The sequence below is a fragment of the Entelurus aequoreus genome, linkage group LG17, assembly GCF_033978785.1.
Source record: "Entelurus aequoreus isolate RoL-2023_Sb linkage group LG17, RoL_Eaeq_v1.1, whole genome shotgun sequence".
Taxonomy (NCBI): Eukaryota; Metazoa; Chordata; class Actinopteri; order Syngnathiformes; family Syngnathidae; genus Entelurus; species Entelurus aequoreus.
In genome coordinates, this window is record NC_084747.1 from 50,482,270 (window position 1) to 50,505,067 (window position 22,798).

Genomic DNA, 22,798 nt, shown 5'->3' on the forward strand with positions numbered 1-22,798 from the left:
TTTTTGGGGGGGGTATAATATATAACATGACACAGAAGCAGTGTTAATAACGAATAATGATATAAATTATTCATCTTTAATAACATTGATAAATCTATTATGTGAGTAAAACGTGTCACGTGTTTTTTTTTTTTACCCTTTTAGAGTCCGTCCAGCGGTTACCATGGTGACACAGCAGCAGCACGTTGTGTGCGTATACACACAATGTAACTTTTTGTTTTTGGATTGTATTTTGTTTTTATTTATTTTAAATGATACTGATGGATGGATGAAGTCTAGGGCCTATGTTAAAATATTTTGTATTAATTTATTTTAAATGATACTGATGGATGGATGAAGTCTAGGGCCTAAGTTCAAATATTTTGTATTTTTTATTTTAAATGATACTGATGGATGGATGAAGTCTAGGGCCTATGTTCAAATATTTTGTATTTATTTATTTTAAATGATACTGATGGATGGTTGAAGTCTAAAATGTTAAAATTTAAAATAAATAAATACTAAATATTTGAACATAGGCGCTAGACTTCATCCATCCATCAGTATCATTTAAAATAAATAAATACAAAATATTTGAACTTAGGCCCTAGACTTCCTCCATCCATCAGTATAATTTAAAATAAATAAATACAAAATATTTGAACTTAAGCCCTAGACTTCATCCATCCATCAGTATCATTTAAAATAAATACAAAATATTTGAACATAGGCCCTAGGCTTCATCCATCCATCAGTATCATTTAAAATAAATAAATACAAAATATTTGAACATAGGACCTAGACTTCATCCATCCATCAGTATCATTTAAAATAAATAAATACAAAATATTTGAACATAGGCCCTATGTTCAAATATTTTGTATTTATTATATTTGTGATTAAGGGTTATATAAATAAACTTTACTATAAACTAAACTACAATATACTACCCAAGAATATACAACAATTCTTCTCAACAAAAGAGGAGAAATGTAATCTTATAGAGAAAAATGTAATTTAAAACATTTGTACGCACGTACAACACTTAAGACCTTCAGTATATCAGTATGTGGAATTAAAATATGGAATGGATTAAGCAAAGAAATCAATGTACTAATATGATCCACTTCAAGAAACTCTTCAAACTTAAAGTGTTTACAAAATACAAAGAAGAAGAACCATCATAAACATTATGAATTTATTTCATTCATCCATTCATTTTCAAGATAATCTTACTCATCTCACCATATAAAATATAACTTACTTCACCAATTATTTATTTATTTTTATTGTTATTACTTATGGAGTATATTGTGAATAAATTGAGAACAGGAAGTGAAAAAAGTTTTAACTGCTGTGTAAAGGAAAAGCGGTAGGATTAAATAAGCTCTGCTTCTTCCTACTCCTTTTCGAACATGTTGAATAGAGAAACTGGAAATTGTGATGCATCATGTCGTATGCTTGCATGTTTCAAATAAACTCAAACTTTGATTGATACTGTTATTTGCCTTTAAATGAGCTACAATAAACAAATAACACTTATGGATCCAGTACAATAATGGTGCATTTGGACTCAATCTTTGTGGGCTTTATCCCATGTCTAAAATTATATAAATATAATTATGATCTATGTTTGACTAAATGCATGTACAGTATATAACTCTCCCAGCTTGTGGTGCTTCATAGTAAACACTAGGGGGCAGACACAGCTTTTTTAGTATATTGTGTGTTGGTCCCATTGCTCGAGGTTAGTCATTTAAAAAGTAATTTACAATATTCAAATGATTTTTGCTCGGACAGTACTTATTACGATTTATTGTGTGTGTAAGTGTTTTTTTTGGTATTTTCCTGCTTTTGTGTCCTCACTGTTGTGGATAAACAGATACACACAAGACACATTCTCCACCATCAGATGTGTGTGCACATTGTTGAGACATCAACAAGGAAAAGTACCTTCCATATGAGGTGTGAACAAGTTAGGACCGAAATCATGGTCCCAATACGGAAAACCATTGCATCTAATAGAAAATGTCTCATTTGCACTCCCTGGTGGTGAAATCTATCAAAATTAGGGTGGTTCTGAAAAGGAGGGGTTTTTCAAATTGACTGTCAGTTTTAAAAGTGCTCCCTCTCTGGTCAACATATGAAATAACAAGTGTGTGTAAGAAGTTAAAAAAACGCAGACTTTGGCCAACATATGAAATAACAAGTGTGTGTAAGAAGTTAAAAACGCAGACTTTGGCCAACATATGAAATAACAAGTGTGTGTAAGAAGTTCAAAAACGCAGACTTTGGCCAACATATGAAATAACAAGTGTGTGTAAGAAGTTAAAAAACACAGACTTTGGCCAACATATGAAATAACAAGTGTGTGTAAGAAGTTAAAAAATGCCCTCTTTGGCCAACATGTGAAATAACAAGTGTGTGTAAGAAATTGAAAAACGCCCCCTTTGGCCAACGTATAAAATAACAAGTGTGTGTAAGAAATTGAAAAGCGCCCCCTTTGGCCAACATATGAAATAACAAGTGTGTGTAAGAAATTGAAAAGCGCCCGACTTTGGCCAACATGTGAAATAACAAGTGTGTGTAAGAAATTGAAAAGCGCCCGACTTTGGCCAACATATGAAATAACAAGTGTGTGTAATAAGTTAAAAACGCAGACTTTGGCCAACATATGAAATAACAAGTGTGTGTAAGAAGTTAAAAAACGCAGACTTTGGCCAACATATGAAATAACAAGTGTGTGTAAGAAGTTAAAAATCGCCGACTTTGGCCAACATATGAAATAACAAGTGTGTGTAAGAAGTTAAAAAATACCCCCTTTGGCCAACATGTGAAATAACAAGTGTGTGTAAGAAATTGAAAAGCGCCCCCTTTGGCCAACGTATGAAATAACAAGTGTGTGTAAGAAATTGAAAGGCGCCTCCTTTGGCCAAGATATGAAATAACAAGTGTGTGTAAGACATTGAAAAGCGCCCCCTTTGGCCAGCATATGAAATAACAAGTGTGTGTCAGAGATTGAAAGGCGCCTCCTTTGGCCAACATATGAAATAACAAGTGTGTGTAAGAAATTGAAAAGCGCCCGACTTTGGCCAACATGAAATAACAAGTGTGTGTAAGAAATTGAAAGGCGCCTCCTTTGGCCAAGATATGAAATAACAAGTGTGTGTAAGACATTGAAAAGCGCCCCCTTTGGCCAACATATGAAATAACAAGTGTGTGTCAGAGATTGAAAGGCGCCCCCTTTGGCCAACATATGAAATAACAAGTGTAAGGCTCCAGCACCTCCTGCGACCCCAAAAGGGATAAGCGGTAGAAAATGGATGGATGGATAGAGACATACTGTCATAACTTGAAGTAAATAATGAAGATTAAAAACTAATTACAAACAAAAAATTCAAATAAACAAAACTAAAAGCTTATCTTTTGAATATTTGCATAGTATGTATATATTATTAATGTTGTAAATACAAATCTTTATATATCTAGAAAGGGTGGTCCTAAAAAAGTAGGCATTTTTCAGAGGTCTCAAGAATATTAATACATATATATATATTGATATACCACAATATAATTAATACAAATAAGATTATATTTTAAAAAGGAATGTATCGTAAATACATTATACATTTAAATTGTTTTCGTCCCAGCTCGTAAACTTTTTTAATCAAATCTTTAAATAAAGAAGCAAATGAAATTGTTTATGAATATTGTACGTTATAACAATATAACAAATTCAAGCTCTCTAATACTAAGTCTGAATTAAATGTCAACATCCTAATATTTTCCATATTGTCGGAATACATTGTACATAAATATATACAAATAATTGTTTGTAATAATGTAGATGAAAGGTAAGGTAACTTCATTTAAAAAAACAATGTAAAAATTTGCTTCAACATTTTTCTGGCCTCTAAAGTTTTTCCTCGTGTCCTCCGCCTGCGTGGCTGCTGAGGTGCTCCTCCACCTCCACGGCCATGTCCGAGATGCTCCTGCTGCCATCCAGCAGCACCACGTTCTTCTCCTGCCCCTCCAAAGGTGGCTCCAAAGCATCAAACTGAGAGCCCAGCAGGTCTGCCTTCATGTAGTGTCCCTTCCTGGCCTCTAGCCTTCGTTGGAGGACGTGGTAGTCTGCATGCAGGAAGAGAAAGTAGACGTCCGGGAGGGAGGGGGGGAGGGCATGATGTCCCTGGCCTGGTTCTGGGGGTGAATATGAGGAGGACGGGAGGGCTTTGGAGCCATGGAGGAGGATGAGTCTGTAGAGGCGCTTCAAAGCGGAGCACGCCACCAATGCGTTGGAGTCGGAACGTCTTTCACTGTAATGGAGACCATACACCTTCTTTAGGGAGCTTCTTTTCCTTTAAAATCAACATTTGTTAGAGATGCACGCAAACAAAAATGTGCCTTGTTGAGGGAGGAAAAAGATGAGCCAAATTGGAGAAGGGACGTCTTTGATGTGGTATGATTCCATGGCACATTTTTCACTACTTTCACTTTCCTTGCCTCTCTCTCTTCTGCCAGCGGCTTTTCAGGCCCATTCCCCAAACTGCCATGATCGGGCTTAGATCTTTCCGTGACAATTTCATGCTTTTTCATCGCCTTCTTTGAATTACTCAACTTTGCCATCAAATGTGAGTGTGTGTGTGTACCTTTTTATTATTCACACCTTTTTATGGCTTCATGTAGTCTAAGAAGCCAAGGGAATCTATCCTACAAAGTATAAGCAAACACATCACTTATTACAATGACACAACATAATGACAATACTTTAGAGTAGTCAGTGTACAGCTTGTGTAGTAGTATAGTGGTATTGATATGCCCCAATTTTCATACTATCTGGTTTTCCTTCGCCTGGGTTACCAAACAATGTGCACAATATTCTACGGCAGCGTTTCTTAACCATAGGGCTGGGCCCGACAAAAAATATCTCTTTCCCAGCTGTGGTGCGTGCGGGTAAAATACACTTTTCCACCACTTGTCGCAGTAATGACAATATAAAAAAAAAATATTAAAAAAAAGAAGTCTGCAGCTAAAGCCATAGAGAAGTTTCTAAAGCGCAAAAATTATGACTACATTGGTGAAACTGTATTTTCATTTGCACTTAAATTTTATTGAGTTTATTTAATATTATTAATTTAGTTAGAATGTACCGTATTTTTCGGACTATAAGTCGCTCCGGAGTATATATCTAGTATATACTCTAGAAAGAGGTTCCGCAGCCTCCGAAGCGGAACCTCCAGGTTCTGTAACAGCTTCTTCCCTCAGACCGTAAGACTCTTGAACGCATCATAATTAAATTATCCCCTCAACTCCCCCCAATATGGATTAACTCGCTGCAATAAAAAAGACAATATAACATACATCCATAAATGTGGATGCATGTGGAAAAGTGCAATATATTTATCTGTACAGTAATCTGTTTATTTATTTATACATGCACCTTATTGCTTTTTTATCCTGCACTACCATGCTTATGTAACGAAATTTCGTTCTTATCTGTACTGTAAAGTTCAAATTTGAATGACAATAAAAAGGAAGTCTAAGTCTAAGTCTAGTCTAGGCCGAAAATACATATTAAAGAAGGAAAAAAACATATAAGTCGCACTGGAGTATAAGTCGCATTTTTTGGGGAAATTTATTTGATAAAACCCAACACCAAGAATAGACATTTGAAAGGCAATTTAAAATAAATAAAGAATAGTGAACAACAGGCTGAATAAGTGTACGTTATATGAGGCATAAATAACCAACTGAGAACGTGCCTGGTATGTTAACGTAACATATTATGGTAAGAGTCATTCAAATAACTATAACATATAGAACATGCTATACGTTTACCAAACAATCTGTCACTCCTAATCGCTAAATCCCATGAAATCTTATACGTCTAGTCTCTTACGTGAATGAGCTAAATAATATTATTTGATATTTTACGGTAATGTGTTAATAATTTCACACATAAGTCGCACCCCCGGCCAAACTATGAAAAAAACTGCGACTTATAGTCCGAACAATACGGTATATATATATATTTAAAAAAAAAGAAGTCTGGAGCTAAAGCCATAGAGAAGTTTTTTAAGCGCAAAAAATTATGACTAAATTGGTGAAACTGTATTTTCATTTGCACTTAAATTTTATTGAGTTTATTTAATATTATTAATTTAGTTAGAATGTACCGTATTTTTCGGACTATAAGTCGCCCCGGAGTATAAGTCGCACCGGCCGAAAATGCATAATAAAGAAGGAAAAAAACATATATAACTCGCATTTTTTGGGGAAATGTATTTGATAAAAGCCAACACCAAGAATAGACATTTGAAAGGCAATTTAAAATAAATAAAGAATAGTGAACAACAGGCTGAATAAGTGTACGTTATATGAGGCATAAATAACCAACTGAGAACGTGCCTGGTATGTTAACGTAACATATTATGGTAAGAGTCATTCAAATAACTATAACATATAGAACATGCTATACGTTTACCAAACAATCTGTCACTCCTAATCGCTAAATCCCATGAAATCTTATATGTCTAGTCTCTTACGTGAATGAGCTAAATAATATTATTTTATATTTTACGGTAATGTGTTAATAATTTCACACATAAGTCGCTCCTGAGTATAAGTCGCACCCCTGGCCAAACTATGAAAAAAACTGCGACTTATAGTCCGAAAAATACGGTATATATATAAAAAAAAAAGAAAAAAGTCTGGAGCTAAAGCCATAGAGAAGTTTCTTAAGTGCAAAAATTATGACTAAATTGGTGAAACTGCATTTTCATTTGCACTTAAATTGTATTGAGTTTATTTAATATTATTCATTTAGTTAGAATGTACTTCTTTCTTTAGTTTATTTCGAACACGAACACACTTACAGCATAGTACATCACACAATTTATCATATCATTCACTTTACATCATGTCCGAAAAGGAGTAGGAAGAAGCAAAGCTTATTTAATCCTACCCCTTTCCCCACTTCAGAGCGTTTACAAATACATACATCATTTACTGACCTTTTTATAATAGAATGACACCTGTGAATTAGTATATACAACAGTTTTGTAATATGTAATTCATTAATTCAGTCATTATTAACATACTGAGATGAAGAATATATTATTTTCAATAAGGTTGAAAGTAATTCTCATAATTCTTCTTTGTACTTTGTAAACACTTAATTTGAACAACCTCTTAAACTGGATCATATCAGTACAATGTTTAACTTCATTACTTAATCCATTCCATCATTTAATTCCACATACTGATATGCTAAAGGTCCTAAGTGTTGTACGTGCATACAAATGTTTTTCACTTCATAATTGTGCATTTATTTTTCATCAGTTTTTATGAAGCCTTTCTTTTGCAGTATATTTGATTAATATTTATTTTTGTAATCAGCCTGACCGAAGCATTTATCATAATCTTTGTGATTAACACATGGTTTCATATCATTAGACTATGTATATCCTGTTGAACTGTAAGTAGGTTAGTTAATACTATTGAATATGATTAAAATCAAAGAGTAAGATTACTAATTCAGCGGGGGCCCCCTGTAGCGAAAAAGGCGGGCCCAAAGGTCAAAAAGGTTAAGAACCCCTATTTTACAGAATCAAGGATCCCACCAGTTGGTGATTCAGTCATTGTACTTTTTTTTTTATTGACTGACAAATCCGCCTTGGGGCCAAAGAAAGTTGAAAATGCCAGCACTTTGATAAAGAAGGTGAAAAACACAACTGCATTCAAAAATGAAATTGTTGCAAAGGTCGAAGGTAGCGTCCGCCTGGTTTGGGTGTAGTCTTTGTAAATGCGGTGTGGGTTAAATATTGTGGGCGTCCGGAACGGATTAATTGAATTTACATGACTTCCTATTGGAAAAATTACTTATGTTTTTTTTTTTTAGATGTCCGATAATATCGGCCGATAAATGCTTCAAAATGTAATATCGGAAATTATCGGTATCGGTTTCAAAAAGTAAAATTTATGACTTTTTAAAACGCCGCTGTGTACACGGACGTAGGGAGAAGTACAGAGCGCCAATAAACCTTAAAGGCACTGCCTTTGCGTGCCGGCCCAATCACATAATACCTACGGCTTTTCACACACACAAGTGAATGCAAGCATACTTGGTCAACAGCCATACAGGTCACACTGAGGGTGGCGTATAAACAACTTTAACACTGTTACAAATATGCGCCACACTGTGAACCCACACCAAACAAGAATGACAAACACATTTCGGGAGAACATCCGCACCGTAACACAACATAAACACAACAGAACAAATACCCAGAACCCCGTGTAGCACTAACTCTTCCGGGACACTACAATATACACCCCCCGCTACCCTCTAAACCTTGTTACATTGTTTAACGCATCCAGCGGGGCATCACAACAAAATTAGGCATCATAATGTGTTAATTCCACGACTGTATATATCGGTATCGGTTGATATCGGAATCGGTAATTAAGAGTTGGACAATATCGGCAAAAAAACGGACACCTCTAATTGGAGGCTGTTAAAAAATGAGCTGCCGGCCACACTTTGGACACCCCTGGTTTACAACAACCAAATGCACTGCTGTATAATACAATTCAATATATATAACAAGGCACAAAGACTTGTACTGAACATAAATGAGATAAGAGGAAATTATGCATTAGTCATAACTTGGCTGATCATTCACATCCCAGACTGCCAACTCAAGAAAAAACGTGCCAGAACCGCACAGTGCCGGTTCAAAGTTAACTTGGAGCGTGGTGCTCTATGTCTGGCAGGAGCTTAGAAGCGGCAGCCAAGACGTTTTTTTTTTGCTAAAGCGCCGGTAAATGTGGCTGAAAAAGCATCAAAACTCAGGCTAATCCCGGAGACCTGAACTGACCTGATCTGTGAGGGCTTCTCCACGAGCCATCTTGGCCACATTCTCCTCGGGGTGGAAGCGGTCGCCTTCATGTAGAGGCCAACCGAGCTGTAACGACAGTCAGGTGTTGATGTGGTCCAACATCAGCAAGAGCGAAGGAATTATTAAGTCACCTTTTCTGATAGGAAGGCTCCTAAAGAGCTTCTGGATGAAGAAAACAGACACAATAGTTATCATCTCATCAAGATACATCACATTTGTAGACATTACAGCCTCATTTAACACAAAGTCTATGAAACATGGGTCACATACATTTTTGGGCATGTTTTGCTAAGTGCTTTTTTTTATTTTGTTGTGAGTTAAAACTGAGTAAACAGTTCAAACATAAGAGGTTAACTTCATTTTAAACACTTGTTTAGAAAGTGACCTTAACATGATGGCCTGTTATTAGAGATGTCCGATAATGTCTTTTTTGCCGATATTGTCAAACTCTTAATTACCGATGCCGATGTCAACCGATATCAACCGATATATACAGTTGTGGAGTTAACACATTATTATGCCTAATTTTGTTGTGATGCCCCGCTGGATGCATTAAACAGCGTAACAAGGTTTTCCAAAATAAATCAACTCAAGTTATGGAAAAAAAATGCCAACATGGCACTGCCATATTTATTATTAAAGTCACAAAGTGCATTATTTTTTTAACATGCCTCAAAACAGCAGCTTGGAATTTGGGACATGCTCTCCCTTAGAGAGCATGAGGAGGTTGAGGTGGGCGGGGTTGAGGTGGGGGAGGCAGGGGGCAGCGGGGGGTGTATATTGTAGCGTCCCAGAAGAGTTAGTGCTGCAAGGGGTTCTGGGTATTTGTTCTGTTGTTACGGTGCGGATGTTGTCCCGAAATGTGTTTGTCATTCTTGTTTGGTGTGGGTTCACAGTGTGGCGCATATTTGTAACAGTGTTAAAGTTGTTTATACGTCCACCCTCAGTGTGACCTGTATGGCTGTTGACAAAGAATTAATTGCATTCACTTGTGTGTGTGTGAAAAGCCGTAGATATTATGTGACTGGGCCGATACGCAAAGGCAGTGCCTTTAAGGTTTATCACCGCTCTGTACTTCTCCCTACGTCCGTGTACACAGCGGCGTTTTAAAAAGTCATACATTTTACTTTCTGAAACCGATACCGATAATTTTGAAACCGATACTGATAATTTCCGATATTACATTTTAAAGCATTTATCGGCAGTCCGATATTATCGGACGTCTATACTAAAAACATGTTTTTTATTTTGTAGTTTCTTCAAAATAGCCACTCTTTGCTGTGATTATTTTTTCGCACGCTCTTGGCATTCTCTCGATGAGCTTCAAGAGGTAGTCACCTGAAATGGTTTTCACTTCAAAGGTGTGCTTGAAGCTCACCGAGAGAATGCCAAGAGTGTGCAAAGCAGTAATCAGAGCAAAGGGTGGCTATTTTGAAGCAACCAGAACATAAAACATGTTTTCAGTTATTTCACCTTTTTTTTTGTGAAGTACATAACTCCACATGTGTTCATTCATAGTTTTGATGCCTTCAGTGACAATCTACAATGTAAATAGTCATGAAAATAAAGAAAAACGCATTGAATGAGGAGAAGGTGTGTCCAAACTTTAGGCCTGTACTGTGCGTTTATAGCAAACTTTATTCTGTGTTGCTAAATGTAAAGTAGTGATGGACCCTTTGTTTACACACTTGACTTCTACAATGGACACTAACAAGTCACAACGTGATGCAAGTGTTGGATTAAGTAAAACAGATGTTTAACACACTTTTGATCAGCAAACACTTACTTCCCACAGCCCGACACGCCCATGATTATGTAGATCATCTTGCTGTGGACGTGCAGCCTGCAGGTGCTTTTTTTTTTTCTGAGGAGACATTCACTTGTTATGCCATCAATAATACACTCATCAGACACAACATTAGGAACAACAATACAAAAGCTGTTTGAAAAAAAAAGTTTTTAGTTTTAATGAGTAGTATTCTTTACTGTTGTGGAGGTTGCCAAATGATCTTAGTTGTGTGAATGCTCCAAAGCATTGATTGATTGATTGATTGAAACTTTTATTAGTAGATTGCACAGTACAGTACATATTCCGTACAATTGACCACTAAATGGTAACACCCGAATAAGTTTTTCAACTTGTTTAAGTCGGGGTCCACGTTAATCAATTCATGGAATTAATGGTGTTCTACTCCAAAATTAATCTATTTATTCTTCTACTTCTTCTTCTCCAGATTTTGGCGCGCTCTACCTTCCACATTTTTCATCCGATTCAAACCATTCCAACTTCAAACTGTTCAGTCTATTTGGGAATCGCGGGCTTTAACCATGACAAATTCCCAAAATTCCCAGAATTCCAGGTTTTCCCGGACATTTTTCAAACTTCCACCATTTCCGAATTTTTCAACCGATTCAAACCATTCCACCTTCAACTCATTGCACCATCCTGGAAATTCAAACTACCCTTTTTCCGAGTTTTTTCTGGAGACTACTCCTTCCACATTTTTCAACCCATTTCAACCGTTCCACCGTCAAAACATTCCTCTTAATCAGGACAAAAAACGAAGTTGTTTTTTTGAACTGGAAAAATTCCCAGTTTTCCAGAAATTCCGTAATACCATTTCTCAATTCAACATGTTACTTACTATTTCTTGACCGATATGAAAAATTCTAACACCAACCATTTCAACTCATTCAGACCATTCAAGTTTTTTTTGTTTTTTTTTACCATTTTCAAAAAAATTCCCCAAATATTTGGAAATTCCCAATGGGACATTCTTCAAAGTTCCACAACTCCCACATTTTCTCATCTGATTCAAACTGTTCCAACTTCAAAATATTCACCCTGTTTGGGAATTGTGTGCCCATAATTCCTTTTTATTTATTTTTCCCATTCAAAATGAATTGTCTATTTTTCAAACTTCCACCATTTCCAAATTTTTCAACCGATTCAAACTATTCCACCTTCAACACATTCCACCATCCTGGAAACTCAAGCGACCCTTTTTCAGAGTTCAAAAAAGTTCCAGGATTTTCCAGAATTCCTGGTTTTCCAAAGCCCTGTTTTTCACCCTTTTTTCTGGCGACTACTCCTTCCACATTTTTCAACATATTTCAACCGTTCCACCGTGAAAACATTCCTCTTAATCAGGACAAAAAACGAAGTTCTTTTTTGAACTGGAAAAATTCCCGGTTTTCCAGAAAATCCCCGTAATACTATTTCTCAATTCAACATGTTACTTACTATTTCTTGACCGATTTGAAAAATTCTAACAGCAACCATTTCAACTCATTCAAGTTTTTTTTTTTTTTACCATTTTCAAAAAAATTCCATAAATATTTGGAAATTCCCAATGGGACATTCTTCAAAGTTCCACAACTCCCACATTTTCTCATCTGATTCAAACTGTTCCAACTTCAAAAATATTCAGCCTGTTTGGGAATTGTGTGCCCATAATTCCTTTTTATTAATTTTTTTCATTTTCCCCATTCAAAATGAATTCTCTATTTTTCCAACTTCCACCATTTCCAAATTTTTCAACCGATTCAAACTATTCCACCTTCAACACATTGCACCATCCTGGAAATTCAAACTACCCTTTTTCTGAGTTCAAAAAAGTTCCAGGATTTTCCAGGATTCCTGGTTTTCCAAAGCCCTATTTTTCACCCTTTTTTTCTGGCGACTACTCCTTCCACATTTTTCAACGCATTTCAACCGTTCCACCGTCAAAACATTCCTCTTAATCAGGACAAAAAACGAAGTTGTTTTTTGAACTGGAAAAATTCCCGGTTTTCCAGAATTTCCAGAATACCATTTCTCAATTCAACATGTTACTTGACCGATTTGAAAAATTCTAACACCAACCATTTCAACTCATTCAAGTTTTTTTTGTTTTTTTTTTACCATTTTCCAAAAACTTCCCCAAATATTTGAAAATTCCCAATGGGACATTCTTCAAAGTTCCACAACTCCCACATTTTCTCATCTGATTCAAACTGTTCCAACTTCAAAATATTCAGCCTGTTTGGGAATTGTGTGCCCATAATTCTTTTTTATTTATTTATTTCATTTTCCCTATTCAAAATGAATTGTCTATTTGTCAAACTTCCACCATTTCCAAAATTTTCAACCAATTCAAACCATTCCACCTTCAACACATTGCACCATCCTGGAAATTCAAACTACCCTTTTTCCAAGTTCAAAAAAGTTCCAGGATTTTCCAGAATTCCTGGTTTTCCAAAGCCCTATTTTTCTGGCGACTACTCTTTACACATTTTTCAACGCATTTCAACCGTTCCACCGTCAAAACATTCCTCTTAATCAGGACAAAAAACTAAGTTGTTTTTTGAGCTGGAAAAATCCCCGGTTTTCCAGAAATTCCAGAATATTATTTTTCAATTCAACATTTTACTACTTCAACATTTCTTAACCGATTTGAAAAATTCCAACACCAACCATTTCAACTCATTCAAGTTTTTTTTTTACCATTTTCAAAAAAATTCCCCAAATATTTGGAAATTCCTAATGGGACATTCTTCAAAGTTCCACAACTCCCACATTTTCTCATCTGATTCAAACTGTTCCAACTTCAAAATATTCAGCCTGTTTGGGAATTGTGTGCTCTACTTCAACAATTCTAAAAAAGTTCCAGGATTTCCCATAATTCCTTTTTATTTGTTTTTTTCATTTTCCCCATTCAAAATGAATTGTCTACTTTTCAAACGTCCACAATTCCCAAATTTTTCAACCTATTCAAACCACTGCAACACATTCCACTCATCCTGGACATTCATACTAACACTTTCCCAAGTTCCAAACCAAATTCCAGTTTTCCTGGAAATTCTAACTCTTCAACATGCAAACTATTCTTCCATTCATACTACATTCTGTCAGCATTTCAGTTCAACTTCAGCATTGGAGCATTCACACGCATTTCCTTCAGGAATTGCCTCTTCTAGTTGGATATTAACTTTAGATATAGCTCTTATATTTAGATTGTGCAGGTGTACCTAATGTTGTGGCCATCATAACAGTGCGTTAGCTTTTAGCTAAGTCAAACTAAGCAAAGAAGGTCAATTTCCGCCTCACAACGTAAACCTGAAATATAAGTACCTTAAAACGCCTCAGTATTCGAAAAATAGCCTTTAGCGTGTTGTCTGGGGTGTATATTTAACGCCAAACATACAAGTAAAATACATATTGCGAGAGTACGCACCAAGCACCTGCAACCAATGGCGACGAGGAGCTAGTAGGACGCTGGTGTGGATGACGTCACGACGTACGAACGCCGTCACGACGTACGATCGACGTCATCACGGAGCTCAATTAAAGGGACAGTGTCCGCAATCTTTTGACGTCATCATCGCTAAAAAAGTACATACAGAAATCCGAATATTAAGTGTTCCAAATTTAAGTTATTCACTGAGATTGCACTTTGCTTATTACATATATATATATATATATTGCATTCTATTTTAGTTACTTTTAATTGTTTTTGTACTTACTTTGATTATTATTTTCAACTGTTTGTAAATGTTGAAATTTATTTAAAAAATCTGGATATTAAATCTTAATATCCATCCATTTTCTACCGCTTGTCCCTCTTGGGGTAGACCCTGGAAAAGTCAACACAGATAGACAACATTCCATCCATCCTTCCATTTTCTACCGCTTGTCCATTAGACAACATTCACTAATATATATTTTTTAAATCTGATCTTTCAACACAATGTGTTTTACTTGTATCATTATGTTATATTACATCATATTCCTTTAATACCGTTTTTGACATAAACATTTTCAACATATTTCATTTGTACAGTTTCTATTCCATTCTATTTCTCTGTTCTCTATCAGGAAACATACATTTTATATAGATGAAATGTGAATTCATTTTTTATTTTCTTTGAAAAACATTAGCATCATTATGTTTTTCTCCTGACGTTGTCATTTTTACATTGTGACTTCGGAAAAAAAAATCTTAATAATTATAATTATTTTTGCTAGAAAAAAAATACATTTGCGTTATTCTCGTAATATTATGTGTTTGTCCTGACGGTATTCTTTTGACATTGTGAATTAATATAATGATAATTAATAATAAATATTTAATTTAATTATTAAAATAATATAATAACTACATACAATTTAAAATAATAGCACTTTTTGTGAATAAAAACCAGTATTTTTGTAGGCTGGTATCAATTTATTTTTACTATTTTAACATTGTGCTTTTTAAAATTTAGTAATTATATATGCATCCATCCATTTTCTACCGCTTGTCCCTCTCGGGATCGCGGGGGGTGCTGGAGCCTATCTCAGCCGCATTCAGGCGAATCGGGCTTGTCTATGCATGGTGCAATCGTGTGTGCGCAATGTATATTATTGGTTAATTATTTTTTGTTTTTTTTTATGTTTCACTTTTGTAGCTGTATGTAGAAATGGCACTGCTGGAATGGCAGCTGGTTGCATCAGCTCTGCTCTTTTTAATGTCTTTAATGTACTTTGTGTTCTTCGATGTTTCCCCTCTTACACACATGTTTATGTGTGCTATGGCTATGAGGTTTTTTCTCTCTTTGGCCTCAGGCTAGACTAGAGATGTCCGATTATATCGGACTGCCGATATTATCGGCCGATAAATGCTTTAAAATGTAATATCGGAAATTATCGGTATCTGTTTCAAAAAGTAAAATGTATGACTTTTTAAAACGCCGCTGTACGGAGTGGGACACGGACATAGGGAGAAGGACAGAGCGCCATAAACCTTAAAGGCACTGCCTTTGCGTGCTGGCCCAATCACATAATATCTACGGCTTTTCACACACACAAGTGAATGCAAGCCATACTTGGTCAACAGCCATACAGGTCCCATTGAGGGTGACCGTATAAACAACTTTAACACTGTTACAAATATGCGCCACACTGTGAACCCACACCAAACAAGAATGACAAACACATTTCGGGAGAACATCCGCACCGTAACACAACATAAACACAGCAGAACAAATACCCAGAACCCCTTGCAGCACTAACTTTTCCGGGACGCTAAAATATACACCGCCCTATGCCATACCCCCCCACCTCAACCCCGCCACCCCCAACCCCGCCCACCTCAACCTCCTCATGCTCTCTCAGGGAGAGCATGTCCCAAATTCCAAGCTGCTGTTTTGAGGCATTTAAAAAAAAAAAAAGCTCTTTGTGACTTCAATAATAAATATGGCAGTGCCATGTTGGCATTTTTTTCCCCATAACTTGAGTTGATTTATTTTGGAAAGCCTTGTTACATTGTTTAATGCATCCAGCGGGGCATCACAACAAAATTAGGCATAATAATGTGTTAATTCCACGACTGTATATATCGGTATTGGTTGATATCGGAATCGGTAATTAAGAGTTGGACAATATCGGAATATCGGATATCGGCATAAAAGTCATTAGACATCTCTAGTCTAGACTGATTCTTTTCTTAATATGTTTTTTCCCCTCTAACATTATTAATTGATTATTTCTTATTTCTTGTTATTTCTTATTATATATATATATACATGTATATATATATATAAAATATTTATTTTTCTGGAAAAAAAAAGCTACACAATTACAACTGTTTTTCTGCCATTGGTATCATCTTTTCAAATGAAATAATAATACCACAAGCACAATAACAAACACATCACGTGACGACGTTGTCCAAGTGTACCTAAAGAAGTGGCCAGTGCGTCGACTCATGTGGCAACACACATTTTTACCTTAGGGGCGGTGTCTATTTAAACCGACCGACGTCAACGTGACTCCACGCAATACTGATGGCATCATTTTGTGTGCAGGGGCCCTTTAAATTGCACGGAGAGAGAGGGAGAGAGAGAGAGGGAGAGAGGGAGGGAGTGTCTCCATGCTGTCTATGCCACAGCTGTGGTCAAACATGCTCATTCCATCCATCCATCCTCTCCTCCACCACCTGCGCCCATCCATCCATACATCGGCGCCCAAACCCGTATGCGCCTGCGTGAGTCCCGCGTGGCCGTGGACGCGCTGACATGCTGCGGGGAGCTTCGCGTCAGAGCACACCGAGCCGAGTATGAAAATGCTCAGATTCCGCAGCCCCAGCATCCGCTCCTTGGATGAGGAGATCCTGTGCACCATCCGCCTGCTGGACGACTCCGAGATCTCCTGCGGCATCCAGGTACAGTATACTAAAATATGCTTATTGACATCACGTGATTGCATGGGTGCAACACAAAGCCACTCTGCAAAATTGGCATTAAGAGAGGATGCAAGGCAATTACATAGGGGTGTTGTTGACATCATTGTGTGGCATGCCTGCGTGTGTGTGTGCAAAGAACACAATGCAGAGAAGTTAGGGAGGAAGTTTTCCTCCCAAGCGCATGCAGGAGAGGATGGAGCTCCATGGGTGTGGTGATGGCATAGTGATGGCTTGCTAACACGGGCTGCAGAATCAGTCAAAAAAAACCAAAAACTTCTTACTTAAGCAGAAATCAGCTTGGATGCCAAAAAAAAAAATGCAGTCCAAGCGACGGCTTGTTATTATACGGCCCAAAAATGACTTCGAATTCAATTAATCAATGTTTATTTATACAGCCCTAAATCACACGCGTCTCAAAGGGCTGCACAAGCCACCACGACAGCCGCGGTTCAGCGCCCACATAAGGGCAAGGAAAAACTCACAACCCAGTGGGACGTCGATGAGAATGGCTATATGAGAAACCTTGCACTGCAAAAAGTCAGTGTTCAAAAACAAGAAACAAATATACAAAAATGAGGGGTATTTTATTTGAACTAAGCAAAATTATCTGCCAATAGAACAAGAACATTTGGCTTGTCAAGACTTTCCAATACAAGTAAAATTAGCTAACCTCAATGAACCCAAAAATACCTTAAAATAGGGTCCTGACTGTTGTTTGTGCTTCTACACCAAAAAGCAGCTTGGCGTACCCGCCCTTTTTGTATTCCCTCAAGGGAGTACTGGAGAGTGCTCCCTCAGGTGATTCCCTTGTTCTGCTGGGTGACTTCAACGCTCATATTGGCAATGAGAGTGAAACCTGGAGAGGCGTGATTGGGAAGAACGGCCGCCCGGATCTGAACCCGAGTGGTGTTTTGGTATTGGACTTTTGTGCTCGTCACAGACTGTCCATAACGAACACAATGTTCAAACATAAGGGTGTGCATATGTGCACTTGGCACCAGGACACCCTAGGCCGCAGTTCCATGATCGACTTTGTAGTTGTGTCATCGGATTTGCGGTGTCATGTTTTGGACACTCGGGTGAAGAGATGGGCGGAGCTTTCTACCAATCACCACCTGGTGGTGAGTTGGCTGCGATGGTGGGGGAGGATGCCGGACAGACCTCACATTGTGAGGGTCTGCTGGGAACGTCTAGCAGAGTCTCCTGTCAGAGAGAGTTTCAATTCCCACCTCTGGAAGAACTTTGAACATGTCACAAGGGAGGCGCTGGATATTGAGTCCGAGTGGACCGTGTTCCGCGCCTCTATTGTCGAGGTGGCCGATTGGAGCTGTGGCCGCAAGGTGATGGGTGCCTGTCGTGGCGGTAATCCTAGAACCCGCTGGTGGGCATCAGCGGTGAGGGATGCCGTCAAGCTGAAGAAAGAGTCCTATCGGTTACTTTTAACTCATGGGACTCCAGAGGCAGCGGACAGGTACCGACAGGCCAAGCGGTGTGCGGAGGCAAAAACTCATGTGCGGCTTCAGGGGTCGCGGAGGCGAAAACTCGGACATGGGAGGAGTTCGGGGAAGCCATAGAAAACGACTTACAGATGGCTTCAAAGCGATTCTGGACCACCATCCACCGCCTCAGGAAGGGAAAGCAGTGCACTGTCACTGTATGGTGTGGAGGGTGTGCTGCTGACCTCGACTGTGGATGTTGTGGATCGGTGGAGGCAATACTTCGAAGACCTTCTCAATCCCACCAACATGTCTTCCTATGAGGAAGCAGTGCCTGGGGAATCTGTGGTGGGCTCTCGTATATCTGGGGCTGAGGTTGCTGAGGTAGTTAAAAAGCTCCTCAGTGGCAAGGCCCCGGGGGTGGATGAGATCCGCCCGTAGTACTTTAAGGCTCTGGATACTGTGAGGCTGTCTTGGTTGACAAGACTCTGCAACATTGCGTGGTCATCGGGGGCGGTACCTCTGGATTAGCAGACCGTGGTGGTGGTTCCTCTCTTTAAGAAGGGGAACCGGAGGGTGTGTTCCAACTATCGTGGGATCACACTCCTCAGCCTTCCCGGTGAGGTCTTTTCAGGTGTGCTGGAGAGGTTGCTACGCCGGATAGTCGAACCTCGGATTCAAGAGGAACAGTGTGGTTTTCGTCCTGGTTGTGGAACTGTGGACCAGCTCTATACTCTCGGCAGGGTCCTTGAGGGTGCATGGGAGTTTGCCCAACCAGTCTTAATGTGCTTTGTGGACTTGGAGAAGGCATTCGACCGTGTCCCTCAGGAAGTCCTGTGGGGAGTTCTCAGAGAGTATGGGGGTATTGGACTGTCTGATTGTGGCGGTCCGCACCCCGTATGATCAGTGTCAGAGATTGGTCCGCATTTCTGGCAGTAAGTCGGACCCGTTTCCAGTGAGGAAACAGCTGCCCTTTGTCACAGATTCTGTTCATAACTTTTATGGACAGAATCAGTTAAAAATAAGTAGAAATAAGCTTTTATGTGGTTTTTAGACATCAAAAATGCAATCAAGTAATGGCATGTTATAATATAGACTGTAATCACTCTAAATAACTTCAAATTCAAGCTAAAAAAAATTCTGATTTTGATGTTGTTTTTGGATGTGGAAAGATGCAGTCAGGGGATTGCTTGTTATTATGGACTCACACAATCAGGTAAAATAAGCAGAAAATAACTTTTATGTTATTTTTGGACGCCAAAAGTGCAGTCAGTCAGGTGATAGCGCATACTTGCCAACCCTCCCGATTTTCCCGGGAGACTCCCGGATTTCAGTGCCCCTCCTGAAAATCTCCCGGGGCAACTATTCTCCCGAACAATATTGGGGGCGTGCCTTAAAGGCACTGACTTTAGCGTCCTCTCTCACCTGAAAAGGAGACTATTATATATGTCTTCGTTATCCATAGGTTTATCTATAACCCATAAAGTAGGCAGGCACGGAGCTATTTCTCGGCGTGTGTTTATTCCAGCCGGCAGGTTAATACACTGACACACAACATCCGGATTCCCATCACGCATTGCTTCAAAACTACGGCAAGTAGTAATGTCCAAAAACATAACAGAGACGAAGCAGAAGAACGAAGAAGAGACATGGCGACGACGAGTAAGAAGAAAAAGTACGCTTGCAAGTTCCAAAATGATTGGAAAAAATAATTTCAGTTCATCCAGGACAGCTCGAAGGTATGCTGCCTGCACATTTTGTAGATCAGACTTCTCCATTGAACACGGTGGCCGAACTGTATATATATATATATATATATATATATATATATATATATATATATATATATATATATATATATATATATATATATATATATATATATATATATACTTATATATATATATAAGAAATACTTGAAAATATATACATGAGGCGTTTTTTCCGATCCATTATTTTTGCTGCTTTCTGTATCTGCCGCCTAATGACTGAGCTACGTCATTTCCTGTGATGTCCCACAGGGCATTTCCTGTGGGACGGGATTCGTTCCCAGGGATTCGAATAAAGAACCAACTCTTTTCCTTTACTATAGTGGCCTCGATAACGGGAACCGGTTCTCAAAAAGGGATTCGAGTACATGGAATCGGTTCTTTTCTTATCGAACAACCGGGAGAACCGGTTTCGAACATCATCCCTGGTTATCATATGGACTGTAAACAGTCAAAATAACATTAAATTCGAGCAAAATTTTTTGATTTGATGTTTTTGGATATAAAAAATGCAGTCAGGTGATGGCTTGTTTTTATGGATATCAGTCAAGATAAGACAAATTATATTTTATGTTGTTTTTGGACATCAAAAGTGCAGTCAGGTGATGGTGTGTTATCATAGAGACTGTAATCACTCCAAATAATTTAAAATTCAAGCCAAAAATGTTAGATTTTTATGGGTTTTTTTAAAATGTAAAAATATATAGTCAGGTGATTGCTTGTTATTATTGACTCACGCAATCAGTTAAAACAAGCAGAAATCAGCTTTTATGTTGTTTTGGACGTCAAAAGTGCAGTCCATTGATGGACTGCTATCATATAGACTGTAATCAGACAAAATAACTTTATATTCAGGCAAAATATTTTTGATTTTTTATGTTGTTTTTAGGTGTAAAATGTAGTCAGGTGAAATGTTGGTATTTTGGACTCACACAATCAGTTAAAATAAGCATAAATGAGCTTTTATGTTGTTTTTGGACATCACAAATCCAGTCAAGTGATTGTGTGTGACAGGCCTGGCCCTAACCAATCTGGCGCCCTAGGCAAGATTTTAGGTGGCGCCCCCCCACATCGGAGGTGAAGTGTATATACTCACAAAAAAACGAATAGCTTTGTCTTTGACCTTTTTTTTACTTAAAGAAAGCAAATTAACAATCAGCAGTATAATATAATATATATATTATACAGCATTCCCTCTCATGTGATATTGCTTAATTAACATTAATGATGTGCACTTTAACAACTAGGCTTACAACTATACCTAATATATAAAAGGGTGGAAAAGTGACTATTACCTGCAGGGCAAACATTAGCTAACCAGAAGGCAATAACAATGTCAACAAAGAACACCTGCTTAAAAGATCTAATACAATGTCCCTGAGGAATGTAAGGTGGGAGTACTGTAACCTAATGTTACATTATTATTTTCCATAACAATTTAGCCCCCTCGACAATATTAACCCGACGTTAAAACAGAACTAGCTATTTATTGATTAGCAATTGCCGAATCATGTAACATTAGCTTAATGCTAAAAAGCCAGGTTACTATCACATTCTGTAACAGACTAATAATTTAATGTAGGCTAACGTTACCTTTGTCTTTTTCTCGTTTCTCCTCCTCTTCTTTTCTATTTTTTCTTCCCTGGGCACCTGACAGTTTTGGCCGTTTTGACATCTTGTGTTGATTTTTTGATGTGGTGACGTCCAAAAAGAGTCTTGATACGGGTAGGGAGGGGGCGCACCGTGCGGGGGGTTAATATTTCTATTAAATAGGCTTTACTTTGCATTTTAATTAACGTGGGATTATTTTTTGTATTTAGAAATAATAGTACCAACTTTTATTTATTTATTTATTTTTTTCTCCAACATTTGTGGCACTGGCGTGGCGCCCCCTGATGGACGGCGCCCCTTAGCATTTGCCTATACGGCCTATGCCAGGGGCCGGCCCTGGTGTGTGATCATATGGACTGTTATCAGACAAAATAACTTCAAATTCAAGCAGCTATTTTGGATTGTTTTCGACTTGTCGAAAAAATGCATCTTTTTTTTTATTGGGGACTGCAATCAATCAAAATAGGCAGAAATGTGCTTGAAGTCAGGTGCTTGTAATCACTCAGACTGTACTCAGTCAAAATAACTTCCAAGTTTAGGCAGAAATTTTAGATTTTTGTGGTTTTTTGGATGTAAAAAATTGCATTTAGGTGACGGCTTTTTATTATTACGACTTGCAATCAGTCAATTTCCTTTGTTATTCAAGAGCACAAATGAGCTTTTGTGGTTTGACGAGAAACAAAATGCAGTCAGGTTGTAATGAAACAAACAACATGGAACCAGCAGGAGCTCCATTAGTTGTAAACTCTTTGCGCTATTTGACTAATTGAATTAACGCGGTATAAGATCACGTAAGTGCAGAAGTGGATCGTTCCTCTGAGGCTTGCCTCTTGTTTCCGCATGCTCCTTGCAGGTGATTATACCTCTCCATCGGTGCTTTTGCACAAACTTGATTGGAT

General features: G+C 37.9%; 2 protein-coding genes across 4 annotated transcripts in view; one reads left to right on the top strand and one right to left on the bottom strand.

Moving 5' to 3' along the window:
• Nucleotides 1–1,193: 1,193 nt before the first annotated feature.
• LOC133632980 (probable gluconokinase) lies at nt 1,194–14,129 on the bottom strand. Of its 3 annotated transcripts, none has more exons than XM_062025874.1 (6): nt 14,096–14,129; nt 10,666–10,743; nt 9,011–9,041; nt 8,859–8,945; nt 4,646–4,689; nt 1,194–4,295 (listed from the first exon to the last, which is right to left on the bottom strand). In XM_062025874.1, the coding sequence occupies exons 2-6, from the start codon at nt 10,701–10,703 to the stop codon at nt 3,893–3,895; spliced, it is 603 nt and encodes a 200-aa protein (XP_061881858.1). In that variant the 5' UTR covers nt 10,704–10,743; nt 14,096–14,129; the 3' UTR covers nt 1,194–3,892. The 3 variants fall into 3 exon arrangements, with proteins under 3 accessions (XP_061881858.1, XP_061881857.1, XP_061881859.1); XM_062025873.1 differs by having other exon boundaries at nt 13,993–14,104; XM_062025875.1 differs by lacking the exon at nt 14,096–14,129 and adding an exon at nt 13,993–14,045 and having other exon boundaries at nt 10,666–10,731.
• Nucleotides 14,130–16,766: 2,637 nt separating this feature from the next.
• The window catches only part of frmd3 (FERM domain containing 3), a 113,902-nt gene continuing 107,870 nt past the window's right edge, over nt 16,767–22,798 (top strand). The window contains exon 1 of the mRNA XM_062025876.1: nt 16,767–17,062. Coding sequence (XP_061881860.1) covers nt 16,958–17,062 — 105 coding nt within the window. The 5' untranslated portion in view covers nt 16,767–16,957. The remainder of the gene's footprint in view (nt 17,063–22,798) is intronic.